The following is a 15,012-nucleotide window of genomic DNA, read 5'->3' on the forward strand; positions in this document are numbered from 1 at the left end:
TCTTCCTACACAGCAATGGCACCATGGGACAACAGTCACGTAGATCCCACCCGAGATTCAAAGGTGGTGTGGTGGGGAAAATTGGACTTTATTTTAAGTACCCACGAAAGACGAGGGCCTTCGGGGTGGTGAACCTGAGTGGTCAGCCCTCAAATCTCTTTATAACTAATATATCGTCCGATATAGAACTATAAATTATATTTATTATAATACTTTAGGTTTAAAATATAAAATAACTTTAGTCATCTAATCTTCTATTCAGGCCATTACAAGTTGATTCACCAAGCATGCTCATCGCCATTTATCTTCAACAATGCAGTTATTCAAAATTTGATGTTATGAATTTTTAAATATACTTTAAGACCATATTTTTGAATTCTCGAGACTTTTTGTACTACTTAAGGAGTGTCGTGTGGAGATACAAACTTCTATTTTTCAAAAAAATTCAAGACTAAAGACTAAAGAATTAATATGGTATTTACAATTTAAATTTTATTTTATAACTTAATATTTAATAGAAAAGTACACAGTTGAATAATGACCTTTGACATTTTTCTTCATATTTAACAACTAATTGATCTATATCGTTGTCAAGATCTTCACTTCTGGACAACTAAAATGGAAATAAATTTACATTAATATTTAATAGATATTTAGATAAAATTATCTTACCAAAGTAACAAGTTCACAAATTAAAAATGCTCCAATCGTTGCTTCTTCATGATTGTCTTGAATGTTTATGTTAATAACATGAACTGGCCTATTGCCAAAACTTAGAATATTTTCAAAATCTAAACATATAAATATGATTTTGATTTAAATTGTTATGATAATGATAAAATTGTCAATTTAAACATACACTCAAGTACTTGATCATACACTCTCTCTTCACATGTAATGACTACAGTAAATTGTTCATTGCATTCTTGAAATCTTTCTGGATGCTGCTTTATCCGCCGATTTCTATCCAGCATATTCAACAAACCATTTTGCGTGTAACTAAATACAAAATTTTATTAAGGAAAAAATTACAAAAAATATTAGGAATTTTTCAACAAAATAATAATATATTTAATAAATAATATTAAAATTATATAGATATAAATTATATATACAATTATTTTAATTCATTCATAACTTATTATTTGTTATATGTATTAAAATCAATAAAACATTAATTAATGAAGATTTAAAAGTCAAACTGATTGGGTACTAAAGGAGTACAAAACACAAAAAATAAGTTTTTTTTTAACTTGAAAAAATATTCAATTCAAAGAATAATGGTATAAGTTTTACGTTTTACTCACATTATTCAATAAGTTGTATTGTAAGTAAGTTTTTATAAGTAAGTCATTGGGCCCGGCTCATCATAATTGCCTATCTTATTCGTGTAAAAGTTCCTAGCTTCACACAATGAAAAATTGTGAAAAACCTAAAAAATTAGGTTCGTATACCTAAAAATTTAATTTACATATAAATGTGTGGTTTTATGAGTTTAAGATCAAACAAGCATCAGCACTTCAATGTATAGTTTAGTTTTTTTAAATATTAAAAAATTTTAAGATATATTTTTGAATTTTTATTTTATATTTAAATGGCGATGATGCGCCGTTTAACAAAAATATAATTTTTAAGATTTATTAATATTTAAAAAACTAAACATTATATTAAAATGTTGATACTTTAATCGGCTTACATAAAATCACACATTTATACAAAAACTAAATTTCAAAAATAAAATGTTTAGATTGAAAAACCGTAGTGTGAAGCGAGGAACTTTTATACGTATTAGATCAATTACAATGAGCCGGATCCTATGACGTTACGTAGCTATTTAACATTTCTTAATATCTCTTAAAGTAATAATTGTTTTTACATCGGATTTTCACCAAATCATAGCTACAATAATTTAACATTTAAATTTGTGCTCCTTTAATAGTTAAAAACGTTTAAATTAACTCTTGGACAATCATCATAAATGTTCAGAAAAAAATATAAATTCTAGTTAATGGTTTGAAATTTAAATTTTACTCAAACTTTTAAATTTAATTGTATTTAAATTATAATTATTAAATGGCTATTTTATAAAATTGTTTAGAAATTTCCAATAGTTCAGTTTATAAACAATTTTAACTGCATTTTCAATCAAAAACATCATAAATATTTTGCATTTTACTAAAATGTTTATTGTATGTAATGAATTATTATTGAATTTAAATTAATTTTTGACAAACAGTTACCTAAAAAATGACAAAGGTTCACACGAAACAATAAAACCTACTATACAATAGAGTAACTTCCTCAATTAATTTTTTTAAGTTCATAAATGTATAAATTATATAACATTATAGGTATGAATTATTAACTATACCAATATTTTATAATTTAAAATAAAAAATATTATTTGATGATAAGGTTTAATATCTTCACAGGATCTAGTTTGAATTTCTACAAAACGTTGGTTCAACCCATTCCTAGTATTACTTATTATTTTCTATTGAAATCAATTCAATTATTACAAATCAATGCTATTTAAAATCACTATATATTATATAAAAAACATAATAAACACAAAAAGTTAATGTCTGCACTACTTAAAATTATAGTTCAGTAAACATTACCTTGTTATTAAATAAAGTTATACAAAGTACAAAAAAGTAAAAATACCATGAAATTAGTTTATTTTAAAGGATACTATGTTTTGTCTTTATTGTACAGATCTTTATAAATGTCATCATAAGAACATCCAAAGTCATATATATTTGGTTTTTCCTGCGCTGTTCCGGGTAACTTCACCTTGTCCCCAGTTCCAAATGATCGAACGTTGAAACCTTTTTTACTATAATCATAAACATAAATTAATTAAAAACACTTCATACCATGATGGCATGATAACTATAAATACAATTGATTATATTATTATAATTATTATAATTATTGACTATATTATTAGGATCTTAACACGTTAAGTGCCATGCAGCTTCCGGCGGTCACACGATTATGCATCATCTGTATGCCAAGTATATTTTTCAGTGTCATTCCAAATTTGTATTTTATACTATTTATTTTAAAAGTTTAAAATATAAAAAAAAAATTTAAAAATATATTTATTACATTGAATAATTTGTAATGATTTGCACTATGCGAAGGCGCTTTTTTGGTACATTATTGTAGTGCCATGGAAAAGTGAATAATATAAAACCATATTCATTTACGGCCGCTGGCGGTCATGTGGCATGGTAGTAATAATCAATTGTGGCCATCGGCGGTCGCAAAAGCATAACATTTGAGATTTGCAATTGACCGCCGGTGGCCGCATGACACTTAACATGTTAAATATAGTGTAAAACCCAATCAGATAAAATGTTTTTTGATAATAAATGACAACATGCCAGAATTCAGTGTTCAATTTTTCATAGGTAGGTAGAAATTTTTAATAACTTCAATTTCCCAAAATCAATTCAAATATATGTAAATGGTAAAACCTTAGGTATCTTTAAAATTAAATATAAAAACTAGGACTTAACAGTTGAAAAAAAAAATGTTTAAGTCATTTTTTTATTAGCAACGACAATTTATAAAAGTTTGTCTAAGAATGACCATCCAAATGAGAGTAAAATAGAGTGTTTACTTCAATTTAAACGTATGAAAAATATTTTACAACAATACTTACGAGTCTTAATAGTAAAAAATAATAAATAGGATATTCATAAAAATATAAATAACTTTTCATTATCTACCTTAAAAAAGCATGAGCTTCCATACTTCGATTCATATTACTTGAACAAACCACAGCTATTTTAAAGTCACTGATCGCCATAGTATCAAATTTCAACGTACACAGCAATGGAGTATGCTACTTCAAAATAAAAACATTTTTATTTTATATTTAAGCAGCTAGTTTAAAAAATATCATTAGGTAGGTACCTTCCTTATTAATGTAAACTGAATGTATTGAATGATATAGAAAATTGTTGTGCGTTAAATACTCTTCAGACAATTCAGTTTTATAAAATATAAAACGTATGAGTGAAACATATAAGTAAAAACAAAATAAGAAATAGGTCGGTGTAAAAAAAACGAACTTCAAATAAAACAATAATAATTTATATATTTTGAAAATTGGTGATATACCAAAATTATAACTGATATGAGCCCACATACATTATAATCACGGAGTGTTTATGATAACACTTATCATGCAATTCGGTTGGCCGGCGGCCGCCTGCTGCTCAGAGAGGAAAAATGTGTTCCCCACAGGCGACAGGCCACAAGTTACAATTTGAAACTTTCAAAAAGTGTACTGTTATAGTACTCTTTAATATTATTTCACTATTTACAATTTATATAAGTTTATTTAATTTGCTTTTATTGAGCACTAGATTATAAATATGTATAGAGAATGTCGTACGATCTCTATTAAATGTTGAAAAATTATTTAACTTAAATTAAAAAAGAGCAGGCAGCAGTTATTATGTATATTGTAACCAAATATCTATCGCGTTTTCATTCTGTTAGACGTTTTTATTCCGACGATACAACACGATTAAAGAAATCTATATTCTTGCCAGTCACAAAATTTAAAAATCGTTTGAATGCAGATCAAACTATTCAAAGAGATAGCCATATTTTTAAGGTAAATCGTAATTAATTGATGTTCTAATATGTACTTACCAAGTATAAAATTATTATTGATGTAGACATGTGGATTTTCTGAACTATATTCTTGGCAAAGGCAACATGTTAACAATGAAGAGTATATTTTACATGATGGACCACCTTATGCTAATGGCTCAGCACATATGGGCCATGCCATAAACAAAGTAGTAACTTTATTCACTGTATTTGATTTCTAAAATAATTAATTAATTGTTTTGTACAGATACTTAAGGATATTACTATACGTTCTAAACTTGTAAATGGAAAAAAAATTAGTTATATACCCGGATGGGATTGTCATGGTTTACCCATTGAGTTAAAAGCTGAAAAGATTCACGGAAACAAATGGAAGAATTTTGGTCCATTAGAAATACGGAAAAGTGGTGGGAAATTATGACTTTAAATTATGATCATTAAAAAAATGTTATAGGTTAATTATTAAAATTAAAAAAAATTTAGTATGAATGTATGAATATTTTTTAGCTAGAAAATATGCTTCAAAAGAAATAGAAAAACAAAAAACTGTTTTTAAATCATGGGGTATACTTGCTGATTGGGAAAACAATTGTTATTATACCTATGATAAAAAGTATGTCCAAAACCAAATTCAACAGTTTTTTAAACTATATAAAAAGGTAATTTTATACATCACGTTTCTATGAAATTTTCAAAATACTAATAATCTATTATATATAGGGGTTAATTTATAGAGATCTCAAACCAGTTTACTGGTCACCTTCGTCCAAGTAATATTTTCTCAATTAGTTAATACTTAACAATATTTATCTTACCTTATAATTGTGTAGAAGTGCACTAGCTGAAGCAGAACTGGAATACAACCCTAATCACCAAAGTAAATCAGTCACTGTCAAACTTGAGCTATGCCCATCTACTCTTTCAATAGATTTAAGTAATCATAACAGTGAACCGATTTATGCACTTATTTGGACTACTACACCATGGACATTACCAGGAAATATTGCTGTTGTGTACTCACCTAATTTATTATACTCTTTTGTAAAAATTCAAGATACCCTTGGTGTATATTTGTTAGCAACTGAATTAGTTGACAATTTAAGTGCCAAAATAGAAAAACCAATTGAAATAATCACAACAGTTAAAGGTATGTGCCATAAATTAATTATTTATTAATTTTTATAAACATTTATAGAATAGCTTTATAGGCCAGCATCTCAGTGGCTTAAAATATAAAAGTTTAAGAAATGGTGAAAGTGATAAACAATTTTTGGAAGGTGACCACGTCACTGTAGACAAAGGTACAGGATTAGTTCATACAGCACCAGCATATGGACATGAAGATTTTTTAATTGCATTAAAACATAAAGTACCCATTGTGAGAATCCAAAGTTATTTTATAACTTAAATTGTATTATTTGTATTAATTTGTAATTACATTTTTTTAGGAATGCCATGTAGATGAGCATGGTATTTTTATGCCACAAACATGGTCAGAACTTGTAGGTTTACCCGTTTTAGATATTGGAAATGAAACTGTGTGTTCATTGTTGAGCGATAAAATATTACATACAGAAATTTATGAACATAGTTATCCTTATGATTGGCGCACCAAATTGCCTGTGATTGTTCGTGCTAGTAAACAATGGTTTTTGGATACAGCAGCGATTAAAAGCCAATCTATTGTAAATATTTATATTTATCTTATACAAATTAGTAATTACCAACTAAGTATTTGTTTAATTTGCTAAGTACTAATATTTTATCGACAAATATGCTTATAATTTGTATCGTAATGTAATATTTTCAAATTATTTTTTTAAATAAAATTGTCCATGGAATAGTATAACAATATCCCAAAGACCAGTATAGTATTCCTAGATTAAATGTATGTGAGCTATTAAGTTTAAAAACAGCTAAAAATATACATATTAATAATTTGTAAGTTAAGGTAAATAAATTGTTGATAGTAGATAGTATATTATCTGATACTTACAATAATTTAACGTATAAGAGTAATGTTTTTGTCTTAATAATTCAAATTCAAAATCTAAAAATATTAGGTATACCTATATTTAAATTTTGTTTTTATTATTCAACTAACCATTATTTCTGAAATTAAAAACCCTAAATTAATGTATATTAAGTTACTATTGCCTATTTATTTTAGAGTATTATAAATGTATTTTACATCTTTTCATAATGTAAGGAATGTTTGAAAGACATTAAAATTTATCCTGAAATTGGTGGAAGTCGTAATGCTCTTTTAACACTGATTGAAAAACGACCATATTGGTGTATATCCAGACAACGTTCATGGGGTGTACCCATACCTGTACTATACGACGAATCAGACAGTACAATAATAGATGAGTAAATGTTTACATTTTTATATTTTTAATGAAATTTATCTATTTAATAATCTTTTGCCAGAAAATTGTTAGATCAATATTATGCACTGTTAGAAAAAACAGGACAAGACTTTTGGTGGATTCATGATGTTCAAAAGCTGGTTTCAAACACACCACACAATCCAGAAAAATTAAAAAAAGGACTTGTATGTTCATATCTATAATTTTTTTTAAAGATTATTACTTATATATTTTATTATTATTGCTTAACAGGATATTTTAGATATTTGGTTCGATAGTGGAATTTCATGGAGCTGTGTATTAGGCGATAACAAAATTGCTGATTTGTACTTGGAAGGTGTGGATCAATGCACTGGTTGGTTTCAGGCATCTCTTATGTCATCAATTGCCCTTCGAAATGTTTCACCATTTAAGTAATAAAATATTTTGTCCATACATTTTCCTTTTAAGCTTAATATTTGATATTTATTCAAGCATTTTTTTAGATCTTTGTTTGTACATGGTTTTGTTGTGGATAAAAACGGTAGAAAAATGTCTAAATCTATTGGGAATGTAATTGATCCTCAAGACATAGTAAATGGAAATTATGACAAATCAATTGATGGAATTGACGTACTCAGGTAGACTTGATAAAACTATGGATTAAGTTATTTATGCATTATCTTTTTATACTTGTCTGTACAACATTATTAGATGGTGGGTTGCTAAACATGGATCACACCAAACAAATATTCCAGTTACAAAAGAAACCTTGAATGATAGCAAACAATCAGTGGATAAGCTTCGTCTTATTATACGTTTTTTACTTGGCTCACTTAATAATGTCAAAGAAAATAATTTTATGCACGGTGCTAATCATCTAAGATATTTAGATAAATATATGATGTTGGAACTCATATCATTTGAAAATGAAACAAATAAACTATATAATACATTTCAGTATAATAAAGTGTGTGCTAAACTATTACACTTTATTACAAATCAAGTTTCTGGATTATATGTACATCACATAAAAGATAGGTACAGTTAAAAAAAATACAAGTCTAAAATAAATTCAACTGTACTCATTAAACTAACTATTATTTAGGCTCTATTGTGATCCTATAGAATCAAATGATCGACTTGCATGTACAGCGACATTACAAGCCATATTAGAAACTCTTCTCAAACATATAGCACCAATTTTACCTCATTTAGCTGAAGAAGCATTTTCTTACTATCCACTGAGAAGTATTTTCAAATCTTATTTAATGGTTATTAAGAAATATAAATTTTATAAATTCCAACTATTTTAGGAAACACCACATTTTTTAAATCGTCTATCATGAATCTCAATCAAATAGTCATTCCAGATTCAGAACAAGTAATATTGATTATGGAAAATGCTTTAATGGTTAAGAATAAAGTATCAAATTTATTACAAGGGAAAAATTCACTTGAACAATCACTAGTGATTGCATTACCTGACAAGACATTCAATTTATTAAAGGTAAAAATATTTAAATTTATAAAATAACTATTATTTGAAATCTTATCAAAAATAAAAATTAGTAACTCGCTTTATTGAATGTACTGAATGTAACTCGCCATGGTCCATGGAGTAGGTCATTGTTATTTATTTGTTAAATTTAAATTTAATATTAAATCATTGCATAATATGTAAAACAATTCTGAGCAAAAACCATCATCTATCAGCCTATTTTTCTAAGGATATATTTTTATTATATTATAATAATAAAATATAAAATATAATATAATATAATATATTAATTAAATATTTAATTTATATTGCCATTACCTGGTAATATATTTTTCTCTAATAAGTTAAATTAGCATTGTTAAAAATATTGCTTATATTATGAAGTATATTATTAAGAATTATAATATTATTAGCTTATAAGTCAATAGAAACGAGGTCGAGCATATCATGGTTACATGTAACTTAGTTATGTAACTAAAGTTATGTAACTCAGTTACTTGTCTACCTTTATCAAAAAAAAAATATTTACCAGGTAGTCCAATTAAATTCTTACAAACGTTTGAAATTAGACATATATTTTCTGTAAATTAACAAATTCTCATACAACAATTTTCTTATTTTGTTGTTATGCAATAACCAGAGGGGTTCTGAAGAGTAATTTTTTGAGGCAATTGCCTCAGGGAAATTATAATATTCTTATTGGTGGAAAGTCCATACGATTATTCTATATAGAATAAAATGACAAAAATTGTTTGAAGATAAATCATTCAACTTTGAAAATCAAAAATGTCGTCAAAATTTGAATTTCAAACGCTCATAAAAATGAGAATGCAATTAACTTTTTTATACATTTTATTAAAAAAAATTTCAAAATCTATTATTATCAGAAGTTGACTATGTTATTAATGGAATTCCTGGGAGGTCATGGTCATCAAGTATTCATAACATGACATTTAACATAAATTCTTCATTGAAGATTATAATATATAAAATGAAGGCCACTTATAATTAAATGTTATCCTGACTTCTTTGTATTAAAATGTTCTGCATTACTCATAAAATTTAGAAAATTATGTTTCATTACAAAAAAATATGTTGATAAATAGGTGATAAAAATTAATATATAATAAATTTATATTTGGCATAAGCGCATAACATATTATGATTTATGATTTTGTTTTAGATTTTACACCCTAAAAACAATACTAGAAAATCTGACTTAATCGAATTACTTCAAGTAAATTCAATTGAATTAATTCTTAATGATACGATTGATATTAAAACATGTGACACAAAGGGAATTTTATGCAAACGATGCCGAAGATGGTCAGCAGAAAAAAAAGATGATTTATGTAAACGGTGTGAAGAAACAGTCAATATTTTTTATTCAAAATAGATGAGTAGATAATTTTAATGTAAGTCAATTACACGAGTATAATAATTAATACTGTATTGAAAACTTATAAAAATTGTGTATTTATTGTATATTAGGCTTTTGATATCCTGAAACCTCTTGTGTCAGCTATCCAATTATATGTGATAAGTCGCCCATCGACATTTGTAGTATATGAACCCCGTTGAACAAGAATAGCATCCTCTCCATTGTTGTTTGACAATAGTTTACCCATCTTCTCTTCTCCAGTACCATCATCCAACTTATATCTGTAAGAAATTTAATTAAAAGTAAAATAACCTTTTATTGTATAATATAAATTAAATATTAATTATTTTACCGTGATAAGAATTGACCAGAGTCATCTCTTTTATTTGTTAGAGACACTACCTCTACTGGGTTGCATTCAATTAAATTAAGGACAGTACAACCAATTACAAATACAAATACCTAAAAGATACAATAATTGCAACATTATATTTGATTTTTATTAATTATATATAGTTTAAAAGTATAAATAAATTACTCACGAATTTCATTGTAATAGACATTAGTATCGAATAATGTGGAGCTGATTGTACAAGCTATTCAACCATAAGAAGACTGCAGTGTAGAATAAATTCCTTCTCACTACTTTTTATTTTATTTTTTTTATGCCGTGTTGTGCTATTGCCTTGAAGATTAAACAATGAATTATGTTTCGGGGTGTCAAACTGGTTTTACTAATGTATTCTTAAATATACATATATTATATACATAAAATATATATATATATATATATATATATATATTTGGCAGTGTTCGCAGAACATCAATTATTGTTGGACAATTTGTATGTGACAGAATTAAACAGTTTTTAAATGTTTAAAAAATGTATAATGCAAAAGTAATCGGATATAAAGTTATATAAATTATAATGTCACATATAAGGTAGTATAAAGTTTTATTAACATTAACCTGTTCTACTACTTTTCTTACGACCTTACACTTGGTTATTTTAAGTTAATATTACATTAAATATAAGTTAGTATTATTCTGTAATAATTGAATTATAATTTTAACTATAAAAAAATTTGTATAATTTTGATTATTTAACAAAAATATCACAATAAAAGTATCAAAATTTAATAATAAACTAATACGATTAAAATAAAATAAAATATAATACAATAATATTGATAAAATTTACTAGATAAATAAATATTTATAATGAATAATATAAGATTTCAAAAATTAATTTTAGTACATTGAGCAGATAAGATAATGGTATAACAAAATACAAAAACATACATATTGTTTTATATGTAATTTTAATAATAGGCAATACTTTTTCCTTTTTAAAAATGTTACACATATTTTAAACATTTTTTTTTCAACTTAATCTTAAGGTATTTATTAATGTTTGTGTTGATTAGGTTGTTTTTTTTGTTTTCCATTTTAATTAGAACTCAAAACTGATAATGAAATAAACAATATCTTGGAAACTATAAAATAACTGTTTGTATTAGATGCTAGCTATTGAAATTAAATATTAAATTTAAATGTAATGTTAAAAAATAATTTTTATATACCTATTATATTACATGTAGTTTTGTTTTGTTAGTTAGACTTTACATTATAACTTGCTCAATTACTTTAATCACTTAAGTATAATTAGTTGGCACTTTATATTATTCAATAATTTCAACATAATTGGCTGGAAACAGACCATATTGACCTTTACATAATCCTCTCCACCAACCTTTGTCGATCTGAAAAATTTAAATATTATTATTATTTATTTAAAGAATGTTTAAATTAGTATTTGTATTAAATGCACCTTTAAGAGGCGCTACACCGGCATGTGTTCTCCCCGTCTTACTAACGCATAACATAGCAAATTGTACGCTCAGCAGATCATGTTTAGCTATGTCAGTTTATGAAGAGTGAATTAACCTCTTATACAATTTAAAGATAAGATTATTATCTAGTGAACCTCATATGTTTTTAATTTTAAAGCAAGTTATGAGTATTTTAATTAAAATGCACATAACTTGCTTTAAAATTAAAATATAATAAAAAACCCTATGAGGTTCACTAAATAATATTCTTACTTGTACATTTTATAAGAAGTCTTATTTTTAAACAAACAGAGCTAAACTTGATCTGCTGGACGTAGAATTTGCTATGTTATGTGTTTGTAAGACAGATACAGGTATAGCTTAAATTATATTTTTTGATTATATGTAAAATACATACAATTAAGATGTAATTCAATTATAGATGTGCACAATAATGGTACTGCAAGTGCCTGGGCACTTTTTGACATTTTATATTTGGGGCCCTAAAATGTATATTCCAGAATCAGTATTTTATCTAATGTTACTAATTAAAATGTAATTTTTCCTAAAATATTATTATATAATATACCTGTATAATTTATATTATATTTTATTATTTAAACAAAATACAAATAGTATATTAAATTATTAAATATACCTATAAGTACTACAAAAATAGGAAATAATGGATTAATTAATAGTGATAAAATCTAATGTTGATTTATATTCAGTTATTAAAGGTTAAGGTACCTATGTCATTAAAATATTATAAATGTCCAATTGTTCTATTGTTGTAGATAAATTTAATAATTTATAATAACAAAACTAAAGTAATATACATAAACATAATGATTCATTCAAGTTAAAAGACTTATCAAGAGAGGGCCCAAAAATATAGTGGGCACCCCAAATCAGATGTGTGCACACCTATCGATTCAATACATTAAATTATTATATATTATACATTTAAGTTTTTACCATTTCAATGTTTGTCACAATATCATCAGGATCAAAACTTATTTCATCATCAGCCGCTAAAAAAAATATATAAATTACAATTTTATTTTAATCACCCTATCTAAATTATTTATAAAAAGGTATACCTCGTGTTAATTATTTATAAGTATGAAAGAAGAAATTTTAAATGAATAGATTCAAATATAGTTGTGAACTATGTAAGCATTTTTTGTTTTTTATTTAAGTAAATTTAACTAAACAAATAAAGAAAGCTTCAGTGTGTTGGAAACGGAGAGTTAGAGATTTTTTACTAAAGTATACTTTATAGAATAAAATCTACACTTACATGCTTGATAATCATATAAAGCCACAGCAATATATCCACCTTCTGGATCTTCTTCAGATACTGCTCCATTCTTAAGTTGCTCATGCAGTTTTTGTTCCTCTAACTGCCTTTCTTCTTCAAGTCTATTTTGCTCTTCTTTTTTCTTAGCCTCTTCTTCCAATTTAAGCTTGGTTATCTCTTCTTCTAGTTTTTTCTTTGTTAACTCTTCTTCTAGTTTTTTCTTAGTCATCTCTTCTTCCAGTTTTTTCTTTGTTGACTCTTCTTCTAGTTTTTTTTTGATTGCTTCTTCTTCTAATTTTTTTCTTGTCACTTCTTCAGATTTTTTCTTATCTTCAATAATTTTTTCTTGTTCTTCTTTATTTTTTAATTCAACTCTAGCCAAATCTTCCATTTTTTTCCTCTCATTCTCTTTCTTTAACAATTCTTCATTAATTTTTTGCTGTTCTTCCTCCAATTTTATCCTCTCATGTTCTCTCTTTATTTCTTCATTTATTTTGTCTTCCTCCTTCTGCTTCTGTTTTAGTAAAATATTTTCTTTTTCAATTCTAGATTGTTCTTCTTTTTGTTTACGTTCTTCTTCGTCTGCAGCAATTCTTTTTAATGCTTCCTCATCATTTTTCACGGATGATTGAATTGTTGCACCAACAACAACAGGAGGACGAATAGATTCACTAGCTATGGGTAGCTCTTCTTCATCAGAATCAATTTTCTAAAATGTCAATTATCATAATTAATCAAAAAATTACAAATTCTAAAATAGCTAAAACCTCATAAGAAAATTATTTAATAAAAATAAATTGATAATTATTATTATATTTATTTTACATGGTGTAGAATCAATTAAAGTTTTATAATACTTTTATATTAACCAGTAAAAACAAAAAACCAAATATGAAATAATCATTATTCATTACTGGTTTAATCATTCCTGTTTTTTGTTTATCCAGTATATTATATTAAAATACCAATACAGAATTTTGTATTTTTAAGTATTGAAATAGCAACTCGCTCTAGTAATGGATGTCCTGCCTTAAACTTTTTGTATAAGTAAATTTGTACTACAATAGGCAATAATTGTATTAATAGTTTATTATTATTATATATCGTCTGAATAGTTGAAAAACAGATAAAAAGTAAAATTGTAATTAATGTTTAAATTATTAAAATTAAGATTAAATCCTTACAATACAAGCGTAAAGGTGTATAATAATTAAGGCTCGGAATTCAATGAATTTGCATTTTTTTTTTTAGAATGTCTTAGATGATGCTTTCCAAGCTACAAATGTGTTTCAAGTACTCCAAGTTGTAACCACTATACTTTGTTGGGGCATGGTTTGCATTTGTGTATGCATTTGTGCATTTGTGCTGTTCATACTTTATGGGGCATTTTTTACGTTTTTAATGAATTTCTTTAATTTTTGACCTATTTTTTGGATTATGGCTAAAATGACTTCATGGAAATATAACCATAGTATTAAGTAATTTAAATCATTTACAGTTTGAACTATATAACATTAGGCAATCTTCAGGTCAAATTTAATTATCATTGTACAGTGTAATACAAATTTAATGTTTACTAATATATTTATACCTATAAACGTAATAAACGGTAATTTTTTTATAGTTTTAAGGCATTTATTAGAATTCTTAGATTATAAATGGATTTTTTGAAAGGGCATATTTTTGAAATTTTTAGTACATTTAAATACTAGCCTTTGTAATAATCAATGAAAAAAAAACGGGTAAGTGGGTGTCACTCTAATGTACAGTAGGTTACAAGTGGGTCACTGTAATGGATGGTGTTAAATTTGATTCAATGATATAATATCATTGTATACGAAAACAAGTCAGCCAAGGATACTTTATACATTATATTTATATAATTTAAGTTTTTATGTTTACAGTATGAACTATTTACAAAAATATATACTATGTCCAAATTGATCGAATTATTGTATACGGGGTGATTCTTTTATCATAGAACACTCATTATTTCAAATAGTATAAAT

At 25.7% G+C, this 15,012-nt stretch overlaps 4 protein-coding genes across 8 annotated transcripts in view; 1 reads left to right on the plus strand and 3 right to left on the minus strand.

Annotated features, from left to right (window-relative positions):
- Positions 1-466: 466 nt before the first annotated feature.
- Positions 467-4,099, minus strand: LOC100164021 (RNA polymerase II subunit A C-terminal domain phosphatase SSU72-like). 3 transcript variants are annotated; one of them, XM_016805030.2, is made up of 6 exons: positions 3,928-4,095; positions 3,741-3,859; positions 2,696-2,839; positions 860-999; positions 673-791; positions 467-613 (listed from the first exon to the last, which is right to left on the minus strand). In XM_016805030.2, exons 2-6 carry the CDS (start codon positions 3,818-3,820, stop codon positions 512-514), a joined length of 585 nt encoding a protein of 194 aa, XP_016660519.1. In that variant the 5' UTR covers positions 3,821-3,859; positions 3,928-4,095; the 3' UTR covers positions 467-511.
- Positions 4,100-4,225: 126 nt separating this feature from the next.
- Positions 4,226-9,956, plus strand: LOC100166726 (isoleucine--tRNA ligase, mitochondrial). 2 transcript variants are annotated; one of them, XM_001949720.5, is made up of 16 exons: positions 4,226-4,636; positions 4,701-4,823; positions 4,883-5,042; positions 5,143-5,294; positions 5,356-5,405; positions 5,466-5,782; positions 5,844-6,013; positions 6,084-6,320; positions 6,845-7,008; positions 7,069-7,192; positions 7,260-7,420; positions 7,493-7,627; positions 7,701-8,027; positions 8,095-8,237; positions 8,303-8,496; positions 9,671-9,956. In XM_001949720.5, the coding sequence occupies exons 1-16, from the start codon at positions 4,475-4,477 to the stop codon at positions 9,881-9,883; spliced, it is 2,832 nt and encodes a 943-aa protein (XP_001949755.1). In that variant the 5' UTR covers positions 4,226-4,474; the 3' UTR covers positions 9,884-9,956. The 2 variants fall into 2 exon arrangements, with proteins under 2 accessions (XP_001949755.1, XP_016665066.1); XM_016809577.2 differs by lacking the exons at positions 4,226-4,636; positions 4,701-4,823 and having other exon boundaries at positions 4,925-5,042; positions 5,119-5,294.
- On the minus strand, positions 9,839-10,486 carry LOC100166063 (uncharacterized protein). The gene is given in 3 exon segments (NM_001246122.1): positions 9,839-10,149; positions 10,221-10,330; positions 10,411-10,486. Coding segments are annotated over 3 exon segments (306 nt in total). The 5' UTR covers positions 10,432-10,486; the 3' UTR covers positions 9,839-9,974.
- Positions 10,487-11,517: 1,031 nt separating this feature from the next.
- Positions 11,518-15,012, minus strand: part of LOC100168801 (src substrate protein p85) — a 6,319-nt gene continuing 2,824 nt past the window's right edge. For both annotated transcript variants that reach the window (XM_008189029.3, XM_001949695.5), the window contains 3 exons: positions 13,004-13,712; positions 12,679-12,734; positions 11,518-11,631 (listed from right to left, as the gene is read on the minus strand). In XM_008189029.3, the coding sequence (XP_008187251.1) occupies positions 11,551-11,631; positions 12,679-12,734; positions 13,004-13,712 (846 nt within the window). In that variant the 3' untranslated portion in view covers positions 11,518-11,550. The remainder of the gene's footprint in view (positions 11,632-12,678; positions 12,735-13,003; positions 13,713-15,012) is intronic.

The sequence above is a fragment of the Acyrthosiphon pisum genome, chromosome A2 (assembly GCF_005508785.2).
Source record: "Acyrthosiphon pisum isolate AL4f chromosome A2, pea_aphid_22Mar2018_4r6ur, whole genome shotgun sequence".
NCBI lineage: Eukaryota > Metazoa > Arthropoda > Insecta > Hemiptera > Aphididae > Acyrthosiphon > Acyrthosiphon pisum.

Bases quoted from the DNA above. Each gene is read 5' to 3' on its own strand.
- LOC100164021 (XM_016805030.2), bottom strand. From the start codon at position 3,820: ATGGCGATCAGTGACTTTAAAATAGCTGTGGTTTGTTCAAGTAATATG. The intron at 792-859 runs GTATGTTTAAAT...TTATATGTTTAG, and splicing joins GTATGATCAAGTACTTGAGT to ATTTTGAAAATATTCTAAGT. The intron at 614-672 runs GTAAGATAATTT...TTTCCATTTTAG, and splicing joins TTTGTGAACTTGTTACTTTG to TTGTCCAGAAGTGAAGATCT.
- LOC100166726 (XM_001949720.5), top strand. From the start codon at position 4,475: ATGTATATTGTAACCAAATATCTATCGCGTTTTCATTCTGTTAGACGT. The intron at 7,421-7,492 runs GTAATAAAATAT...GCATTTTTTTAG, and splicing joins CGAAATGTTTCACCATTTAA to ATCTTTGTTTGTACATGGTT. The intron at 7,628-7,700 runs GTAGACTTGATA...CAACATTATTAG, and splicing joins GATGGAATTGACGTACTCAG to ATGGTGGGTTGCTAAACATG.